This window comes from Sturnus vulgaris, chromosome 13, assembly GCF_052056855.1.
Source record: "Sturnus vulgaris isolate bStuVul1 chromosome 13, bStuVul1.hap1, whole genome shotgun sequence".
In the NCBI taxonomy this organism is placed as follows: domain Eukaryota; kingdom Metazoa; phylum Chordata; class Aves; order Passeriformes; family Sturnidae; genus Sturnus; species Sturnus vulgaris.
The window spans coordinates 15,347,982-15,371,250 of record NC_142255.1 but is presented as its reverse complement, the minus strand read 5'-3'; the positions used below and the strand labels follow the sequence as shown (position 1 = coordinate 15,371,250).

General features: G+C 39.5%; 1 protein-coding gene across 3 annotated transcripts in view; it reads right to left on the bottom strand.

The window, feature by feature from the left end:
- MCTP2 (multiple C2 and transmembrane domain containing 2) overlaps positions 1 to 23,269 on the bottom strand; it is a 117,583-nt gene that overhangs the window by 23,566 nt on the left and 70,748 nt on the right. For all 3 annotated transcript variants that reach the window (XM_014874605.2, XM_088172643.1, XM_014874609.2), the window contains one exon: positions 22,437 to 22,556. In XM_014874605.2, the coding sequence (XP_014730091.2) occupies positions 22,437 to 22,556 (120 nt within the window). The remainder of the gene's footprint in view (positions 1 to 22,436; positions 22,557 to 23,269) is intronic.

Genomic DNA, 23,269 nt, shown 5'->3' with positions numbered 1-23,269 from the left:
CATTCTCATGCACAGTATCTTCTGATTGCACTGGTTCTTTGGAGTCTCTTTTCCTAGAAACCAGTATGAGTCTGTGTGTTTGGACTGGTATCTGACAAAACCCACTAAAAGCAAAACCAGAAGCCAAACTGGAACTGCAAAACACACAAAGAACACGATGGGGATCTAAAAAGCACACAGGATTTTTCAAAAAAACTGTATCAAGCCAAACTGCAATCCTATCTTACAAGTACCAACAACACCTGAACAGACTGCAAAGTTGGAGGGGTTGGCAATGTAAAGTTAATAAACTAAATCCAGAACTGCCATAAAATGTATGTTGTGATCCCATTTCCTTTTCTACTCATACATAGTGTTTCCAGAACTGCCTAATGCTGGTAGCAACTTGAAGCTATTTTAAGCAATCTCCTTCAAAGACAAGGCACAAACACATTTTTCTGATTTTTTTCTTTCCCCAGAAGAAGCTGGTTTGATCAGAAACTACAGTCACATTTTTAGAGTAATACAGGTAAATGGAAATGAGCCAGATCCCATAAAAGTATCTCAAACAACAAAGGGAAAACTCTATGGGTGATGAGGAAACTAAATCTCCACCTCCCCTCATCCTTGTCCTGCCAAATACTACATATAAAGACAATGCTGGCAGTTGTAGAATGGGATATTTATGGCAATGTATTTTGTGTTATGAACCTGAAAGTGTAACCACACTGTACCAAAGAAACACTTTCCATTGCATTCAGCAGTGTGAGAATTTACACCCCCAGAAAACAGCAGCTGTTTTAACTTTTTAAACAAAAATACTTGTCTGACATCAGACAAATGGCCAGCTAATACCTACCATGGGCCAAACATAAACCAAGAAACAATGCCTGTATCCATAACCTTGCCCAAACAGCACTTGCATTTTCTGGAGTGCACCTGATTGCATGTTAGCTGTTGCTATGCAAGGAATTACACTGTCATCCTGTTCCTGGCATTTGTCGGCCAGTAAAGCAATCTTTGAGATATATTCATTTACAAAATGGGCTGACATCCAGGAAATATATCCCCATGCTATTGATTTGCAGCACAGGAATGTGGAAGACGATTTGGTTTTGGTTTGGTTTTTTTTCCCCTTTTTGATCCTGTTTTTCAACATACTAAAAAATTAGAAGTGATAATGATTCACACAGCCACATTTAGTATGTAAGCAAGGCAACAGAAACACATGAATCCAGGCCAAGAATTGGTACTTGATTTGTCTTATAGGAGTCTTGCATAACTTTAGCTAATAAAACCTTCAAAAATTTTGATATTCCCAGCTAAAACATCTCCCATAAATGAAAAGTTCTAACCTGAACGAGTTCCTCTGAAGCTATTCCAACTCCCTTGGATGAATATATGCTTGTCTTTTAAGACAAAGTGAAGGTGCTAACAGCTTCTGTCCTACCCTAAATGTCACTTCAAAGAATGAGGACCTGTTATTGTACATATCTCCACAGGTATCTTTCACAGGTACACATAAATTTAAAAAAAAAGATATACATATAAACATCAATCCAAACCTTATGTAAATTCCTTTCAGAGAAGTTCCTATTTCCAGATATTAATTCAAAACATTTGCTTCAGCCCATGGGAGGGGGTTGCATTTGCACCACCTCTCTGGGGTATGAGCAAACTCAGCTTTCTCTTGATGCAGCAAAAAGACCCCACCAGCAGCCAGCCAGGCAAAGTCCTACAAGGAGTCAATGAAGCTCTTGAAGAACCTCTCTTCATTCACTCAATTGCAGGACTTGACCCAATTTTAGTGCATCTGTCACCATCCCATGTGAACATCACCCTGCTCAGCTGCAAGTGCAACACAACCTTGCAATCACAGGTCATTCAGGCAAGCTATGAAAGCAAGACCTTGGTGATTTTAGATCTTACAGTACATTTTGTGTATTATTAAGTTTCAGACCCCAAATGAAACTTCAAACTTAATTACAAAATCTCACTGTAGGCTCAATGGGTAGCTGAGGCATGCTGTCTCTTCCTTTCTAGTGTTGACTGGTTAATCAGCTGCTGAGTTATAGCTCAGACAGTGAAGCTTTGATAGAGCTCCCACATCTCCTTAACAAGAGCTGCTTTGCTGCTATTGCCACAGTACAGGGAACTTTCATTACTGTGACACGACACAGACACAAGACAAATTGATTTAGCTATTCAGAAATTATTTAGCCTCGGAGGTATGGGAAATGATTGCTGTGAACATACAGTACATAATAAAAGTTCAGAGTGTGTTTATAGAGAGAATAGAAATATTTCTGTTGTTCTAACAGCCTTTTGAGTAGTTCTGCAGCATCAGTTTTCAAAGCAGATCCCAAGCAGGCCCATGTCCTATTTTATCAACTTTCAGGCAGCTCCCTGACACTGACCACAGCACCAGCAGCCCTGTGACACAGAAACCCACTCCCCAAATGACAAGGTCCTCAATCATGCATGTTTTTACTCTCTCTCCTCAGTGATGCTTTATTCCTTGGAGGTCTTGAATTATGCTCCCTAAATTATTTTCTTATCAATATTTTTTTTTGCCAAAACTCAAGAATGCTGCAGCTGCTGAAGTAAATAATGGCTAATGCAAGGAAGAGTATCTTCTTGATTTCTTGTCATCCCCTGTCTGCCTTTTGCCTAATACATAAACTAGTAAGGGAATCCATTAACAGGTTCAGATCACTTCCCCAGAACCACAGAAGTCAGGGACACAAACCATGACCCTGCTTCAAATGATCCAGTTTCACCAAACCATTTATTTTTTCCGTGTTTCTCGTTGTTAGACCAAGTTCTGTCAGACACAATCCATTACATAATTGATACCTTTTCTGTGGCTTCACGCTGTGCAAGGGAGAAGTTAAAAGCACAGCAGCCAGTTTCTAAACTAAGAGTTAAAGTAGCAGAAGCAAGTTTTCTACAGTATTCCTTTTAATGCAATTTGGGAGTATAAAAGCCTATTATAGAAGTGAGCACTTTAATTCACAGCATTCTGAAACAATGATCAAAATAGCAACAGGATTGGGATAGACCTATCTAGAGGGAAAGAAAAAAAAAAGATCTCTTGAAACTAACATTTAGACTAGAGCTCTACCTAGAAGACAACAGCAATATCACAGCCTTGGAGAAAGGACCACTCGATTTCAGCTGATTAATGTGTTGCTATTTCAAAGGGCCTAATAACTACAAGTTAAAGCTCTGGAGGTTTGGAAGCCGTTTCATCTGAAAATCATTGAAGAGGGGTCCAACTGTTCCTGTCAAGAAGCATGGAGTTTGAACAACCATGAGAGTGGCCCTTTTGACAGCAGTACAAAAGATGAGAGAAGGAGTCTCAACTGAAAGTAAAAACAAACCCTTAGAAACACGTTTCAAATCTGGTTTTTCTGCTGCTCTGGTTCCAATTTAGCATCTGACTATTAAGACCAGATTTTAGACGGGTGTCTACTAAAATATGCCCATAAAACATTTGTCACCAGCAAACCCACAGTCATGGGATAGAACAGTTTTAAGAGGCTTAGAAACCCAGCGTAAGATAGCATTTTCTGCGTGATTTTTCTACACAGTAATTGCAATTTTTCTAAGTGTAAAATTAACAGGTCCTTTTTGACCTGGCAAGCCTTTGTGGTGCAGTGAGGGATGCTGTGTTGTGTGACAGAATAACTCCTGGACAACACCAGTGATGGGAGGAGAGTAATACATCCTATCAGATGGAAGAAATAAAAGTGAAAGGAGATTAAACTCACGAGAAGAATCTATAGTAAAAGTTATTTTCTCGGTCAGTGTAGGCTCCAAGGCTAATGAAATGCCTCATCAGCAGAGCTGTGAAAAATATTGTTTGAAACTCCAAGTTTCAGAACCCACAATTTAACTGAACTGTAAACTTCCAACAGCTTCATCAAAAGTTTCCCTGCGATTTATAAACACGTTATGTATTACTTGTGAAAGCAGGAGAAAAACTTGGACTGATACTACTGTGAATGTCCAAGCTGGATTTTGAACTAAACTAAACCAAACCAAATCAGCGAATTTAATTTGAGACAGACAGATGTGCTTCCCCTTATTTACAAGGGAGAGGAATTCTGTATTTTTAACTTATTTCTGGTCTACACAGTTTCAAGCTGCCATGTGCACACAAAAGAACTCTGTAAAAAAGGAGAATTTTTTGAGAATAAATATTCAGAGACAAATTCTGTATTTTTGGGGGGTTTCTAAGCTTTCAGTCCCTCTGCTCAAGACAAAATACAGGATATTAGCCAATAACATAAGATACTGGCTCCCCAAAAGGGCACTCGAATCCCTTGGAGGCAATAAGCCTGTCAACAACAAATTATTTCTGACAGATACTTATTCCTGCCCTTAGATAGGGAGAGTACAAGAGTAGGGGAGAGAATGAACACACTCACAGAGAGCAGTACATTTGTGCATATGTGCATATATAGCTGTGCATATGGAGCAATCTCTTCCAGATATGGGCAATATGGATGCAGGAACACAGCAGTGCTCAGCCTCCACTGACAAAAATCAGGGTGCCTGGTGAGTGCCCAGGCTGATGGGAGTGCAGCAACGAGGCTTTGTGCTCTTGGGCTGGCTTTGTACAGAGTAGTGAGAGTATTAAAAAAAAGAAGCCGTAAAAAGAATGGTATTTATCTTAATACAGCCCCATCTCACAGCACGGCAAAAAAAGGTTGAGGAAACCATGCAGCATATATTTCCCACTAAAGATCCTCTTCCCAAGATACATTCCAGAGTCGTTGTGACTGATACTCTCCTTCCCACATCCACCTGATGCTCCCTCACCTCACTGCGTGCTCTTATTGCACTTCACAGCCGCGAAACTGGAGCTCAAGGAGGGTCAGGCTCTGAGCAGAGTCACTCCCTCATTGCAATGCAGTAATGGAGAACGTGGCAGGAAGAGAAATTATACTTAAATAAACCAGCACTGGCAGAAGAAACCTATTTACTTTAGATTCAATTTGTTTTTTGTGTCCCTGGCAGAAGAACAGGGAGCATCTCAACGGCAGCGCGGAACGTGCGCTGTATTGAACGGCAACGACCAAAATCAAAAATGACCTGAAGGAATACAGAGCTTTAAATATTTATGCCACATTACAAATTATCTCTGCATTGCTCCACACACCAGCGTACAACTTACTAATTTTTTAAGGGTGTACCATAAGGCAAAAAGCTCTTTGAAGCAAGTGTAAGCACAACCAGAATCCAAAAGCAAAGACACAAAAAATCTACTTAAACATCCCAAAAGCCAAAACAAAGAATCAAACTGTGCCCCTAAAAATCTCAGTCTGCCTAACTTGTGATTGCACAGAACCTAGAAGTAGAAAGGATATGTTTGCAGAATTTGTTATCATGTGCATCAACCTACTGTGTTTTTTCCACAGGTAATGCTTTGGATAACAAACAACAAGCCATGTTTGCCCAACCCAGATGCCTGCATAGGTTAAACGACACAAAGCTATGTCCTGTTGCCATATCCACATCCCAACTCTTCTTTTCCCAACTGCATCTTGCTGAGTGAATGGCCCAGGATGAGCTCAAGGGGGAAAAAAGGTCCCCAACTTGTTGGGAGGTACCCAGCTTGTGCTTGACAATTTACATCACGTGTGAAGATTCAACAAGAAAAGGGAGGAAAAGAATAAAGCCTGGGGAGGATGGGAACTCCGGTCAGCATGGTCAAAATTTTACCAAATATTCAAAAGCACAAGAAAAAAAAAAACAATGCTCCCCACTCCCAATTAAAAAAGAAAAAAAAAATGAAAAAAAGAAATGCAAAACCAACAAAAATAGTCCTAAAAACGCGCAAAAAACCTCATACTGTTTAAGTCAATATGTGTTAGGGCCTTTTTTGTCATTGCCTGATTTAGACTCTTCAGGGGGATCTCATTTTCTCTGCTGCTGGTAGGAAGTAGAGACTCATTTGTGTTTTAAATGAAAGCTGTGATTCATGTGCAATCACAGGACTCTTAAGAAATAGTGCTTTAAGAAGAAGCATGTTCTGCAAAAGTCACACAGAAATCAGAAGAGCTGACAATATTGCAATCTGTTCTCCACCATCCTCTTGGGACACTGCCGTCGGAAACTCCATCAGGGAAGGTTGGGATGCTACACTCAAGACTGCAAACACTTACAAAATGTCCCCACTCTGAGCCTGAATTACTGTTGTCGTTAACACGTTCAATGGATTTATCCCCTACTTGTAACAATGCCTGGAATCAGAAAGAGAAAGCAGCAAAACAAAAACTAAGCTAATTAAAAAGTGACGGTTTTCTTTTATTCTGATTATTTTCGTTACATTAATGAGGTTACCCAGCCTAGAAAAGTGGAACCAAGATCCACGGATATATTTCTGTTATGAGGAGGTCGGGGAAGAGGCACTCAGTCTAAATTTATTCCACTGAACGTATCACTTGTAAAGTCTGTGTGCAAATTAAGACTTCTATATTGCATCCCAGCTATTTGACAATTACCTGGCACAGTGGTCAGTGTGGATGATAATTTCCAACACGAAGGGGTGCATGCCTGGGGGTGTCACCTTGTCCTCTAAAACATGTGCATCCAACCCCAAAGCCAATGCCCATGAGCCTAGTGGGTGCCCCTGTCCAATTTTCTTGTGGCTCCTACTTTATCCCTAATCCCTAAGAGAGGTTAAAACAAAATCAGCTCCAACAAACGTTTTGGGTTCTATATTTATGTACATACAACAGTTTTAGAGTAAAAGATTTCAAATCCTTTTAGGCGGCAGACACTGAAGGAATAGCTGTTTGCCAACATGCTGACTGGTCTAATTTTTCCCTCATGCTTTTATCTAACGTATTTTACATTTCCTGTGCCAAGTAAAATACAGCTAAGACCCTCAAGCAATAAAGCTTAAAATCAGAAGAAAAAAAAAAAACAAAAACAAGAGTTTTCTATGTTTTGGGGTAATCCTCTGGGGATGGGCCAGGGGAATAAATCTGTATGCTATTTCTAGATGGGTTACTATCACAGACCAAGGTGACTGAAGAAAATCCCAAAACAAAGAGGGGATGACATGCAAGAAAAAAAAAATAACAAATCTGTTGTATCATATTGTAGATCAATTAAATGGTCATTTTTAATTCTAATGCTTTGGTTTGTTTATCAGCAAGGTCATAGCTCTGGAATTATTCTCATACACAAAGTCATAATCTATTGGCAGGGAAGACAGGCATTATACAAGTTAAAAGCCTGATCTTATAGTAAATAATTCTTCCAAAAAGCATCAGAGAAAAATATTGTGCTATTTAAAAGTAGGCAAAAATGTAGACAAATTTTATTTATTCAGGATAAGGTGAACATCTTAAAAGGGTCATGAAAAAAATTATCATTAGCTAAGCTGATAAATGTCCACTTATTTGGAGATTTGTTGTATTGTATTGTAACAAATTTGTATTTGTTAACATTTTGAGAAACATTAGCAACAAGGGGCAGATGGTGACGTAATTGTTCAGCAGTGGAAGGAGGGATGGTGGAAGTGCTCTTAAATTTGGGCTCTCAACTGGATTCCAACTGGCAAAGAATGGGAGTTTTAAATGATATGTTTAAACTACTTTAATGACTCCTCCTTCACAATCATAATGTAAATTGGAGCTGAATGAGTAAAGGAAAAAGGGCTCTAATAAAGCAAACATGTTAAATTAGACTGTGTTCAGTGAGAATCACACACAAGGTTACTTCCCTGCCATCTCTAGCTCTGGTACAGGGGGAAAAAGAAAAAAATAAAAAAAAACAGGTTTGTAGAACCTGGCAGTAAACCCAGTCAAATGAGGAATAGATCACTGTAACACCATTGGTGCAAAACTGCCTGGCACCCTCTTTTCCAAAGCCTCCATTCCTAAGAAAACACTTCCAGATTGAAACAGAGCAAAGGAACAACAACAAAAAAAAATAAATTTAAAAATCCCAAACCAACAAATCAGTAAACCAAGACCACAAACGCAGAAATCTAAAAACACCTCTAAAGCACATATAGAGCAGTGAGATTATATCCTTTCAGGAAAAGAATTCCAGATTATTTATTTTCTGTCCTTAAGCTGTACCTGGGATTCCCCAACACAGCCCCATGCCAGAGCCCAGAAAATCTCTTCATCTTCCTGGGATAGACTTCCCACAGTGAAGAGGGGAAATGTAGTTCATAACTGAACCCCAGCCCTCCCCACACCTGACACACACCCAGGACACCAGGTACAGTGTGATTACACAACACTTAAACAATTTCAGCAGGTTCATCATCTACAGTGTGACAAAATTGCTGCATTACAGAACAAACGCATGAAGCTGACTGAGGCTCCCTGTAATTATACCCTGGATATGTTACCATTGTAAGCTAACAGCAGTGACACACAAAAACACCCCCTGTACATTGACAGCATGACTATGTAATAGAGATTTTCCACTAGCAGACCTGCAGCATCTTGCTTTCCAAAACACAGAATAATCTTAAAAAAAAAAAGAAAAAATTGAAAAATTGCAAGACTCCTGCAATTCCAGGCAGCTGTTCAGGTAAAACTAAAGCCAGAAGATTGTTTATTTTAATAAAGCTATTATATGTGCAACTCCAAATTAGGAATGGCAGGAGACTGGGGGATGCCTGAACCATCACCACCTGTTTGCCCTGAAAATCAATTAAAGTCACACTATCACAGCAATCCCTTCCTAGCTAATAAAAGTTATACAGCTTCAACATGCAGCTTTAGGTGCTTTGTGGGAATGTGCCTGAAATCTAAATCCTGAGTCTCACATTACTTCAACACTAAACACAACTCTGAACCACTGTAAAACTTGCTTTTTTGGGGTTAGAGAAGGTGTTAAGAGAAAAGAGATCCTGAAATGCTGTTTTGATGCAATAGATTGAACTAATAATCAGTAAATTCTAACGATTCAGCCAAGAACATTATATAGAGTTTGAAGTAGGAGAAAACTGAAGTCCTTTATGACACATGCCTGTTCAACATATTCTGTGCTGCAGAACAGATCCAACTTTACAAGTTGAAAGCAAGGGCAGTAGAGACATCCCAAGTGTTTTAGTAATTAAACGAATATGCATAATGAACCATATGCCCAAAGGGCCTGTTCTTCATGTGGGCCAGATTTTTGTTTGAATTTTTAATTTTTATATACAGATGAAACATTTCATGTAATATAGCAACAGTGCAAAGGAACATGCTATGCAGGAAGGGAAGGAGGAACTACCCATCTGAGAACGATCAGAATACACTTGATGAATTCTACTCCTCAATTTCCGATTCAGAGCCAAGAGGGCTTTAAAGAAAAAAAAAAAAAAAAGAAAGAAAAAATCCTTTTCTCCTTTGAACAGCTGTATTACTCATCTGCTCAGAGTCTAGAAAAGAGGCATTGAATATATGTATATTTATATAGGTCATATTTATACATTTATGTGTGAAATGGATTTGATACACCAACACATTTAGATGCTACAAGACTAGCAAAAACACAGACACTATCAACTTAAAAAGCTTCTGATCCACCAGAAAAAATAACTACAGGATGGCTCTCTGGTCGGCAGAGCTGTCACATTGTGTGAGTTGCAGTGAAACAGGACACACTCACATCTGTCTGTGAAACAGGAACGGGCATTTTGAAAAAGATGGATCAAATTCCACTCTTGTTACAGTAATGTTACCCTACTGTGAACGTGAGGATACCACGGCCTTGTTGCAGAAATATTAAATCTCCCAAATCCTGCTGGGGTGGAGCCAGGCTTCTCCCTCCTCACTAACAGTTACCTTCTTTTCCATCCCTGCCCTTAAAGTACTTTCCAAGCAAAAGCAGCATCCTTTGCAAACGTAGTTATTTCAAATATCTAGACTGCCAAATAATAAACCAGTTCTTTTAAGTCGCTCTGATCCACTGGGCAAATTTCTATTTTGCTTCAAAAAAACAGGGGCAGAGGCCAGGTACTTGTCAGTGTGGACATTCAGGTTCGGAAGCAGAAAAACTTTCCTGCCTTGAGTCTCACCAGCCTGAATAATTTTTGTTTGAGGCTTTATGGACCAAGAGAACTCAAATGCTAATCAGACTTAGAGAGGGAGAGGAAAACGCTGGGAGCAAAGAGCAGAGTGCCTCACAGTATCTGAGGTGTGGCACTGCCCTGGGATAAACGAGCTGTGAGTCCCACTGAGATGTGCTGGGGAAGCACCAGCCCAGCAAAAAGGGATGCAGACCATAACGTGAGCACTTCGGAATTAAAAGGGTGACTTTCATCAAATTCAGCAATTAAACTTTTCATGGGACTTCAGGAGCTCCTATAACCAAGAGTAACTGGCCTGGCAATGTAGGGACAACCCTGGTCTGAGGACTTACAGTATTTAAAAGCTGAAATAGTTGTAAATAGTAGCATTCGTTGCTCTCAGTCCTAATTTGGGGTCTGTGCTTTTGCCACTGCTTGGTGTGCATGATCTAGTGGTCTCCATGGAAAGACAGATAAACTTCAACAGCTGTCAGAAGACAAAAATTGACAAGGAGCATCACCTTTCCTGACTGTTTAAATCCTTTAAGGAAGTGTTGGAGCAATTAGAGAGGGAGTTTAATCTTTGCAGAGTGCATTAACACTCTCCGACCTCCCAGACAATAGATCAGACCTCAGACACATAATGCTTCCCTAAGGCTTTTTAACCAGAGCATTTGATCTCATCGCCACTCTGTGTGTCTTACTATAGGTATCCGTGTGTGAGACAGGATTCATTGGGCACTAAAGGACCACTGGCTCTGCCAGTATTCATACAACTTTCAAAAAAGAAAGCAGGAATTGCTTTCATTGCAATGCATGCTGCTGCAGAAGTACTACTTCCCAGAAGAAAGGAAAAAAAAAAAAAAAAAGAAACAAAACAAGATTAAAACCATCCAGAGTAGCTCTGCAAAATGTCTTCATTTTTATTAATCTCATATTTCCTTTCTACTGCCACTGTTTATTTCCCAGCTTTGGAATATAAATCTACTTCTTTTTTTTTTTTTTTTTTTTTAAAAAGCTTAGATTAGTTTTTTATTTGTAGAAACAGTTATCTGATAATAATTTCAAAATACTTCATTTCTTAACCCCTGCAGAGGGACTTAAGGGAAAGGGAATTAGGAAGACAGGTCTAGTTTATTAAGGAAATTGAAATATATCATTGCAAATAATTTTCCCAAATGTGTACATGGAAGTATCTGGGGAAGTTTTCTTAACTGCTAGAACAAGTCATCATCTCATTCCTGATGGGCATGTTCAGATAAAAAAAAAAAAAAAAAAAGCTAATATCGCTGTATCAATTATGCATTTCCCATTTAATATTCTAAACATTTTAAGAAAATTTGCTTAGTGAAAATTTTTAATGGAATTAGACTTTCTTGCCATCAAATTCTGACAGCAGCCACATCTCCTATGGCCAACACACAAAGGGAGGATAAAAGCAGCTCACTGGATTCCCACCCACTGCTAAAAAATGGGTGCTGCAGTCTCCCAAAGCACTGAGGGTTCTGTCCCCCAAGCAATGCATTTGAGGTACCCTTTCAGGTGAAAATATTTACAATGAGGCTATTAATGCTTTTCATTAGCAGCAGGATTTTGTTTTGTTTTGTAGACCTACAAAAAGTGCCTTTTTGTGGAGTACCTGCATTACAAAAAGGTTTGGCTGCTGTTGAAATGGGTATCTCAAATTTGCCAAGCCAAGTGCATCACAAATGACAAAAAGGTCACATATACCCAGTATATTTAAAAACAAGCAAGCCTTCAAAGTCAAAGTGTAATGCAGTTATTTCTAATCTGAACAAACAATAGAATGCATCTAATGAAAGCTGACAATTGGCTTTGATACAGAGATGTGCTGCTCTTCTCTTCCATTAAAAGATGAAAGCTGAAGGAAAGTACAGAAGACAGCGACTCTTCCCAAAACAAAAGTAGAAAGTTCTGAACCTGAGCTAGCAAAGTAGTTAAAGGCTGTTTCAGTGAAGACTTTTTCTCACCTTTGGCACTCATCTCTCAGTAAACATGCTGACTTTACACGGGTAATGCTAAAGGTAAAATAAATCAGCATATTAGACTGGTACAAAACATTACATGTTTTACATATTTATTACTTCTCAAAATCACAGTACTGCCTTTAAAAACAAAACAAAACCAAAAAAAACCAACTGCACAGAAAAATACCAAAAGAAACCAGCTAAGCTTAATTACAGTGTGGATGCCACAATTAAGAATAACAGATTTAATTTTTATGAAGTTGTGGGGGAAGAGATCAAAACTCTATTGATGTTATTGGTAGTAAAAAGGTGCAAACTTTTACTGGGGAAGCAGTCAAATTCATACATAATTAATAGTAAAGATTTTTTTTTTTTGTAATCAGATTTCTGGCATTTTGCAGTCATCTCACTGCTCCAGGTTTATTTCCAACTGAATATTAAAAAAAAAAAAAAAAGAAAGGGACATACCATAATTTAAGGTATTTTTACTATTACTGCTATCCTCAAACAACCCAAGAACTTTCTGATTACTTAGAATTACCTCTAAGTTAAAGCACATCTTAGTTGCTAATAAAGAAAAGTAATGCTAAATGAGAACAGGCTTTTTAAAAAGTGTATTTGCTCTGCAGCTTCTCTACCAATCTCTTTTTATTTCAGAACTTGTAAAGGATCCAACTCTTTCTTATTTTAAATAAAAAAGAGAAAAGAAGAAAAAAGCCCGACAAGCAGAACGCCTTAAGAGAAATCCCTCAAGGTGTATCTGTCTCCATCATAAAACCAAAATGTTGCATTACCTTCAAATAGGAAATTTCTTCCAGTTGTCACGATTTCTGCAACTAGTGTTACATTAGCACTGAGAGAAAGGGTGAATTAAATTAAAAATAAAATAGTTCAAGCAAGAGAAAGAAAACCTGCCAGAAAAATCTGACAAAAGGCTGAATGCCAGAACTGGCTCATTCCTGAGGGTCCATCGCCATCTACAGGCTTTTCTTCCTCTCAGAAAACCTGATCATTCTATTCACACAGGATTTTTTTTCCCAAAACGAGGATGTAGATTTTTAAATTGATGTTAAATAACACAGGTTTGCTGAAGCTAATGGAGTTACAGTGATTTAAACCACCTACAGATGTGTCTCTACTTATTCCCTTATTTTAGAAGAACAAAAACTTCCTCTATGCTTCAGGGGAATGCAGTGTTGCTCTAAGCTTACGTTTGTGTTTAAAAAAAAAAACCTACCTTTTTAAAATGAAAAGAAAAAAAAATAAAAATAATACTGATAGGGGTGTTCCACCAATGACATGGGCATTAATAGTCAACGTCTACAATTTTCATGTAAAACTGAGTGCTTTAAAGTACTTTCTAAAAGAGGTGTCAGGTCAAAGTAATGTGAATAATGAGACAAACCCAAGCAGATGCTGACTGAAAGAAAATCAAAACACCTGTGGCTCTGGTGGGGGGGAGTGCACACTAAATATAAGAATTTTTAATTTTAATGTAATTTTTGCTTCCTTATAGATACCCTTTTCATCCTACATGCCATGGGTTTCCTGCCTTTTTTGTTTGTTTGTTTGGGCTGAGCCGTATGTTTTTCCCATACAGCTTGCAGAGTCTAAATCCATGCCAACTTTGGGAATTTTACAAATAAGCTTCTCAAATTCTGGTATTTCCAATAGTGGTGGGTAAGTAGCTTCTGTCTCACACTCCTGTTTAATGAGTCTCACGCAGATGCAACATTCATTCAACTCAGAATACTAATTTCATCTTTGTTTATGCAATTTCTAGTCTATGAATAAAGTGAACTTTCAGAAAAAGCACGAGGCAAATTGGGAAAATGAAAATGACTGGATCCTGACATGGAAAATCATCTCTTTAGGATCAGATAAGATAGCAAATCATTGCAGATAAATTTGTCTTGGTTTTCAACCTGCCATTCAATTCAGAAGAATTACAAGTCAGATTCTTGTGATATGAATCAAAAATTCAGAAGATGCCTATGAGTTTTAATCTCAAGTTCCTCTAAAGGATTTAAGACTGCAAAAAGAAATACAGCACAAGAGAAAAGCCAACTTTCAAGGTAGTGGGCATGTTAGCCTTGTCCAAAATTTTTGTGTCAAATTCCTAAAGTCAGAATGGAGGTTTGTAAGAGAACCATAAATATCGTGAGCTAAATTCACCTTTGACATATGCCAAGTTTTGCAATTTTGTTGGGAGTAAAGAAACCAGTGCTGCCTTCCTGGAGAGAGAATTTCACTTTTTCTAATACAGTTAAATAATAGCCAAAGGTAAAAAAAAAAAAAAAAATAATTAGATGCTAATGTGTGATTACTCTCACAGTTGGGAGAACACAGAATATCAGCTAGTAAGGCGTTAGACACAGGAGTTCAGTGGTGTTAAATATACAAATAAACCCAGCAACAGGCAAGAGTATCATTTTACTGTGCTGAACAAAGCAAAATAAATACAAGGCATGCAAAAATAAATAGGAAAAGTACAAAATAGCACAAGATCAACAAAAACCTTTAGCAAAACTTCAGGACTTCAAAACACACAAGACGTTATATATTAAGAAAAAAAGCAAAATAAAATAAAAATTAAAAAAAAATAGAAAAAGGGCTTCATAAATCACACGGCGAAAAGTACAACACAATATAGCAAACTCCAGCCAGACCACAAAGAGGGTTTGCTCTTCATAAACATCAGATCAGGCAGCTAAAATTATTACCAAAGCGCTCTTGTAGCTGTCACCTGTGGTGGGTATAATTACAGGCTACTGCTGCAAGCACGCCCACGTCATATGGCAATAAAAGGACCTGCAGCTTGCCAAGACCAGGCAGACAATGGAGAACACACACCACCTGACGAGAGCCCAAAAAGATCAGCCAGGGAGACTAATAAAAATGACAGCTTCGAAACAAATGACAAAGCTTCAACCACCAGGAAAAAAAAAAAAATAAAATAAATAAAAGGTGATATCAAATTAGCAGGAAATGCAAGAAATGAGCAGAGTTCTCCAACAGGTTGCAACTTGAGCACAAAGGCAGGCAGAAATATTTGTGGATGCAGTTAGTTCAGGTTTGAGCTAGAAAAAGCCCTTTTTAATTTGCCTCTTTTTTTATTATTAGATAAAATGAATCCACATTTGATCTTGGCTTTGTGGGCTGTGATTAAATAGCCAAAGAGATGAAAACTACATTTCCAATCTAGTTCAGGAGACTGACAGATACACATATCTAGTTAGCTATCTTAGCACCAACACCTTCTAGTGATAAATCCACGTACTATAACAAAGCCGAATTTCTTTCTCCTCGCCTTAATTCTCGACTAGATGCCTGCATACACATTCCTGCTGACCAGCTGCACAGAGGCTTATCCTACATCAGGACTGTTCTTTTACCCAAATACTTGGACCACAGTGTTTAACACACACAGCCAAGGTATTAAAAGGCTTTATCATCAATTAAACCCAGAAAAATGCAATTAAAGAGTGAGAGGCAGTGATTTAGGTCTCTCTCATTACCAGGGCTGAGGGAATCATTTCGATGTGATGCATTCAAATTTTGAGTATATGACACAGAAAGCCTCAAAAATATCAGTACAGCATAATTTAAGAGGAAGATCCCCAACCCCAAAATCAAGGGAATTACTATATAGGACAACTGCCTTGTTATGCACACACAGAGGAAATGACTCCTCAGATGCAAAACATAGTTTTGCTTTTACTTTTATTTTGGAACATTTCACTGGTAAGAAGCAAATCCTCAAAACTCCTGAGCTGGAAACATAAGACCATCCATCTTTTTCAAAGTTAAAAGGGATATTTGTACTGGTCTCTGCTCAGCTCCATCTCACCCTGACTCCAAAGCTTCAAACCTTGCTTTTTAAATCTTGTTTATTGTATTGTCAAGGCTCAAAGTGGTTATTTCCCTATTAACTTTGTCCTTGTTTGTTCTTGCATTTTTGAAAGAGCTGGAAATAACATGTGTTTACTTTGCTGTGTGTCTCTCAGCATCGTCAATATCACTGTTGCTATTCCAGGAATTTTAACTGCTGCAGCAAAGCAAAGTCTGGGATCTCAAGCTTAAATTGTATTCCCCCCTCAACCACGGAAGAGTAATAGTGGAAATGTAAAAATTGCTGGGGAGAGGGTGAAACCACCTCCTCTAATTGTCTGGAGGAGCCTGTTTCTCATCCGAGCAGCCACTCGTGTCAGGTTCCGTGCTCCTGACAGCTTTGCAGCCAGAACTGGAGCCTTGCCTGCACAGGCACTGCCACGAGCAGCCAGGGGGAAGCAGGATGGAAACGCTTCCCCCGTCATGAGGAAAATGCTTTTGCTGGGATGTAACAGCCTGGAATAAAAACACACCTCTCCACTCCAGCCTTTTCACCAGAGACAGAGACCACGATTTCAAAGGTGTGCCTTTGCCAGGGGTTTGCAGAGGGGAAGAGGGGAAGAAATGTTGGGGGCTCTGAAGAATTACTTACTAGGTCAAATTCCTGAAACCTGCCTGTTGCTGCTCCTCCAGCGCCAGCTCCAGCCTTAACATGAACGAATTTCTGTAGCAGCGTTATTTTACAGCTCCCCTATTTTAACAGAAACTGCCTTCCTTCCTTTGCCTACTGCTTCTTTAAAACTGTGGCAAAACACAAGCTGCAAATGGGCTGAGAACAGCCCTTAGCAAGAGCTCTACAGTAATGGCCATGTAAAGACCATCTCTTTTGCATTAATACTTTTTTCCTTCTTTTTTTTTTTTTTTTCAAAGTTTTTTCTTCTTCCAAGTTCCCTATTCAGTGTTTGAAGAATACTCATTCTTCTCTCTTTAGGATTACATCTATTCATTTTATTTAGCTTTTAATGTGGAGACATTTTAATCTACCATTACTTTAATGCTGTTCCCGAGTAGTTTGGGAACAATGATTTCTATTTCGTCTCAGCTGTGAGGATGGAGAAAAAAAAAAAAAAAAAAGAGGGGGAGAAAAAGACTATACCCTTCTCATCAGTTACACATGTAGTCATGGCAGGGCGGTCTGTGCTTCATATCAGGACAAAATTAGCAGGGAAAATAAGAAATATTTTAGGGGAGCTCATGTGAGAGCACATCTTGCTTCCTCACCCTACAGAAGAGTGAGTTATTACTACCTACTGGTAAATACTCAGTTAAATTAAACCTCTCTCCTCTGCTTGGTTGACAAGAGGTGCAAGAGAGGTTTGGTGACTCTTATTCCATAGCTGCTACTGGTCTCCCTTCTCCATAGATTTTTCATATTCCCTGTGAAACTTTCATCCCAAGAATTTCCCCTTATTGATCTGTAACTTCCCTCCCATCTAGGGAAAAATAAAATAAAATTAATCACTGTGTTGCAAAACAATGCAGGAGTTAAATAGGATGTTTTACCCGTATATTGTTGCCATGTCCAGGGTTGAATTATGCTCAACAACCAGGGCTGGAACATTTTGTGCTTTGCTCAGAAAGCCAAACTATAACATGCAGGAGACACTTGTCCACATACAGAATGAGAGATTTACCCCAAGTAAACTCCAGAAGGCTCAGAATTTGAGTTAACAAATATCTTTCCCGAGGGGATAAAAAACATTTCCCTCTTACTGATAGGCAATTAGCAATTTTAGAGGACACTGTCAACAAGCAAATGGCCTTTTGCCCGTAGTTCATCTCTATAAATATAGCCCAGCTCAACAGGGATCAAAAATTGTTCATGTCTAATAAGATGATTGGTATCTTCTCTCTGAGATGAGTTTGGCTGGGCTCAGATCCAGCTCCTGTGGCAGGCAGGATGAAGTGGCAGAGTGTTCAATCACACTCAGTGGAGATGCCCAGGAGGTCACAGGCTGCAGGCTCTGTCCTCTCTCTGCTACTGCCCCAGTTAGACCTGGAGCAAACTGGCAGAGCAATGCACATCCCTGCAGCCTCACCCAGCCAGCCCTGGGCTCCTCAGCCTTCACCTTCCCACAGCCCAAGGGGCCAGTGCCAAAAACCAGGCATCCTGGAGCTCCCTCTGGGTTCAAAGAGCTTTGGAGACCTCAGTGCAGAAGAGAGGCAAAATCTCACCTCTGCAGCAAGGAGCACAAAACACTTGGGTGCATCCACAACCCCTAGAGCATCCCCACTCTTGCCTCAGCCAGCTTTCTGGGAAGCCCAAAGTGCTCCAAAATGCCCCCATGCCTGTCATTTTCCCAGCTGCCCACCATTAAATAGCTGCAGTGAGTCTGACCCCACATTTCCAACTCATTATGCTGCATCACCACACATTCCTCCCCTTCCTACCTCCAGCACTAAGCCATCATAAAATAATTAGTAGACACAGTGCAATGTCACTGCAAAATAAATAAATGCTGCCTGTGCATTCCTTGTCTGGCTGGCCCTGGCTGCCAGCAAGGGCTGAGCTGGAAAAATCACTCCCACCTGTCCCCACCCTGGCAGCAGCCTGGATCAGCAAGAAGCCTAAACCTGCTGGAGTGGGAAATGCTGCCAGTGAAAATGAAGTATTCTGGCATGGGTGAGTGTGCAGGGACCCTGAAGGAATCCAGCAGCAGCACTGCCAGTCACACCAGAGGTGCTCTGGTGGCTGGTTTCCCATCATTTGCCTGATCCTGTCAACATCTCTTGCAACTATCATACAAACTTGCAAAAAATATATATATGATAGTAAAAATTCCAGTCAATATATCCTTTTAATTCGCACCAGATTATATTTTTTAATGCAATTACTGTAATTTCATTAAATGGCATAATTACCATTAATGCAGAGAAAACTGTCAATAGAAGGTGTAATTATGTTGTATAAAATCACAAGCACAATGTGCAATGATGCATAATTCCTCATGAAAATCATTGTGACTAAAATTAACTTTTAAATATTTTAAAAATACATATAATACAGTAAGAATGATTTGGTTTTTACAGATTTCACTTCCACTACCAGCAAAGGGGAAGCAGAGCGGGCAGGGAGTGTCTGCATACAGAAAGAAGGTTGAAAAATTTTGTTTAAGTGTGCAACAGGAAGGTAAGAAAACAAGTTTTTGTATGCATGAGTGGGAAAAACAAACAGGTTATAATCAGACTTATATGCTGAGTTGTGAGCAGACATTCCCCCAGGCACTTTACACCACACAGTTCTGGCTTTTTGGACACCAGTGATACTGTGTGGAAGTGATGGCTCAATGGAGAAAAGTGTGATGAGGAAGGAGTAAAGAGAACCAGACTAAAACGACAACATTGAGAGTGCAAACTGGTAGAAAATTGTCCAAGGTAGGATGTGAAGTGTGTCAGGCACATGAGAAGGACCATACAGGGATGTACTGGACTATGTGACCAGGTATCTTCAAAATAAAGACCTTTTTGTGATGACTGTTTCAAACAAAACACAACATACTGGGTTGAATACAGAGATAACTATACAAGATTAAACAGAAAGGAATGTTTGAAGGTCTTTTTGGTCTTAAAAATCTACAAATCCCCCGAAACACTGAATTGATGAAGAATACACAAAGTGATTAAAGGTGTCTCTTGGTATACAGACACTGTCAATTCTACAGGCAACATTTTTCACGTGGGGGAATATTCCTGATATTCCCAGGCACACACAACCATGTGGGACCATTTTTCACACCAGACAAGCGAAGAGAGGTGAACTGTGAAGAACCCAGAAATCCTATGTGTGACCCTTTTCCTCTGACCCAGGATGTTTTCTCTAGCTGTGTAACACCGTTTCCACCAAACCCTTTATGCACAGGGCAAACATCATCAAAAGTGAAATTTTGCTCTTCATCTCACCTCCCTTTCCACCCTCTTTCCTAAACCTCTAAGCTTGAAAAAAATCTGATTTCACATGTGCTTCAGAAGAGCCCAGTGTCCTCTGTGCCTATACAATTAACTCAGATGAAAAATCATCAGATTAAAAGCACAGAACACTGATGAAAAATGTGATTACATTTTATAGCACAAAAAAATTCATCTACTCACATGTTCTTGGACTGTCTCCTCTCACCATTACATCCTAATAAAGAAATTTACACTGGGATGATGAATCTTATATATGAGAAAACAGAGTGGGAGCATTTTTCTCATTCACTCGTGTCCTGCCTGTACTGTCCTCTGTTTCCTCCCTCTTTACCTGTCCCTCTTTTTCTCACACCCCTAAAGCAGCTGATGTCCTTGTCACACTCACAAACTGTCGCACTAATGGGGAGGGAAGACTAAAACAGGAAGGTGAAAGATTCCCTGTCCTTGGCTATTGCTGTCCTCTGACAACCTCAGAAATATTTTATCTGTCTGGCAGTGGGTTTTGTCTGATTGCTGAAGAAAACAAGGCTCTGATGATTACACTGTCTGCTTGCCTTCCTCCTCCTCCCTCACTTCATTCCCCCTTGGAAGAAGGGGCATGGGTTACCTGCAGAGAGAAACCAAGGGAAATACCAGATCAAAATGGTAATTGCCAGGGGCCCGAGGGACATCATCTGTAAGGAAAAATAATTCTTAAAAAATGCATTTTCTAGTTTGAGGGCCTAACTGGCATCGAAGCTACCAATGAGAGTTTCATGAACCCAGCAGAAACATGGGCAGAGAAGCTTTGTGCATCCTCCTCACCTCATCTTTTAACCAGCACATAGGAGTGGATTTTCCACACAGACTGGGCAGGGAGGGATCCTGCACCTACCGTGCTGTGTGCATATTTTCAATACTATGAACACTCATGCTGGAAATAGTGAGAGAGAGATATATAATTAGCATTTCATTTTCAGTGCCAGAGCTGAATTATCTCCATGTGAGAAAAATCAGATAGACTTAAATTTTGGGGTTGTAGAATAACCCTGTGGTAATTATTCTTAGAGTTGAGTATTTTTATTCCTTTCCCATTACCCACTTGCTTTCAGGAAACCAGGAGTATTATGGTATCCAGTAAAGATTTATCAACCTGTAACTTGTAACCTGCTCATACTCCTTTTCACTGGGAATAAATTCTTTTTTCTGTAGATCCATTTTCCTACCTTCTTATTTCTCTGCCTCTCCACCCCTTCCAAACTTTTCCTAGGTTTGGAAAACTGAACTTGACAGCTGCAACTTCACAAGCACTTTGGTGAAAAAAGAGTAATCCTCTCAAATATGTGTTTAAATTCCTGCTGTACAGTGATGGCAGGACATGGACACTGGGATTTTACCCTCCCTTTCCAGCCCCAGCATGAACAGCCATCTGATTCCCTTGGACACAACTACAGAATTCCTTTTCACAGCCACTCTTACTTCAGTGAGGTACCAACTACTCTGTTCTCCAGCCATTAACTATATATATCATATCATATCTTCTGAATGAACTTCAAGATAAAGGAAGACATAGAATTAGAAAGAACATACCCTCTTCATCCTACCCACTCATCTGTGTGAGCCATCCCTCTGACCTACAGGGTTAAGACAGCTCCTCTGTCCTTGTTCTGAAGCTTCTTTCAATCAAGATTGGTCTATTTTACCCATCTGTGGCAAGTACACTGAAGTGTTTTCCTTAAAAAAGCCTTTAAGCATCTTACAATTCACAGACAGTAAACACAGGAGAAAATTTAGAGATGTGGATGTTGTATTGCTTAATAAACACTCAACTCAAAAACTTTCTTTCTGCATGCTGGACCACCACAAAACGATTTTTGCAACCTTTAATGGCATGCCAAACATTTCAAGCATGAAGAAAATGTCACACCGCAGAGTAAAGAGCAGGCAAAATCTTTTTGTGCTTGAGTGGATTATGAGAAAACTGCAAATGGGGTGTTTACTACCAAGAGGAAAAAGGAGAGAGATAAAAAGCAGGATAGGCAGGTGGAGAACTTGGCTTTTTGTTTGCAGAGTGCAGCAGAATTCACTGACTGGCCTTCTCCTTTTTTTTTTTTTCTTTTAAACAATGTATTATTACAGTCAGGAGAATAAATTTGCAACAGGCAATGCCAACACAGGCAGAGCAGGAATTGATAACCTGCAGTGAAGCGATGCCTCATTGCAATGGAAGATGGAAGGGACAAAACCCATCAGCTCACTGCATCACCAACATCAAAAGCATCTCCCTACATCACCCTCTTGGCCACCACCTCCTGCCTTTCCTACCCCCCAGCTGCCATGTTTCAAATTAAAAATAATTTAAAATTCCAAAGTCGCCACACCATTACAGCCTGTGCATGGAAGCATCACCCACCATGGACATGGACATCCTCAGTGCTGGGTGCAGGGGGTGAACACCTCTGCTCCAAGCAAGGAAAGGCTTTCCTGAAGGTCTAATTTCCACCCCCATCAGGCCCAGTGTGGCCCAAGCTGCCCTGCAGCCATGAAACAACAGCAGCAGAGGAGAACGGGCTTTGTGCTGGTGGGGAGGAAGGCACGGGAACACTCTGGATCTCAGATCATTCAGCCCCATGCAGTAAAAGAAGAAATCCACTTACCACAAATGCTATCAGGCTCTTTACTGTGGACTCCCAGAGAAAGCAGCTCCAAAGGAATTGTATTGTATTCCATATTGCCATGGTGATTTTTTTCACGCGATCAACATTTCTTGATAAGATCTGATAAATATTGAGTGGGAGGAGGGGAGGAGAAGAGGAGTTTAATCAAACACATTAATATCCTACTATTGCTTCAGAAACAGGGATAATTTAAGCTACAAATGCACGCCAGGACACATATTACAAATAAAGCCTCTATTTCAGACACATTCGCCAGCTCCTGTCTGCTTTCTGATTACACCCAAACCTTCCAGATTTTCCTCATCTCTTAAAAATAAAAAAAAAAAAAAAAAACAAGAAAAAAAGCTACAAAGTGATGCCAAAACTAAATAAAACAGTTACACATACCTACTTCTATCCTCATTCAATTCTTAAAATACACCAATGTCTCAGGCAAAGGGACAGAGAGAATGTAGTCTGATCCTCTTTTCTACATATTTTGGACTAGTCCATAAAAATAAATAGGGATTTTTATACTTATTATAAGGCCTCTCAATTTTAACAAGAATAATGGCCATTGTTCCTATGGAAAATCCTATGGACTTTTTACATAAGGAATTTAGCTTTTCTTCACAAAGAAGAGGATAAGGCTCTTAAGTGCTGCGAACTGTGCAAAATCCACAGCTATCATTTTCCCCACTCTGAAGCACAAAGCAGAACTACTGATGCAAGCCAGATCAGAAAGCAATTTTGCGTTAACACAAACAAACCTTTTAATATATACAGAAATATACTGAATTTACATGTGTTCGGCATTTTATGCATAAATAGGT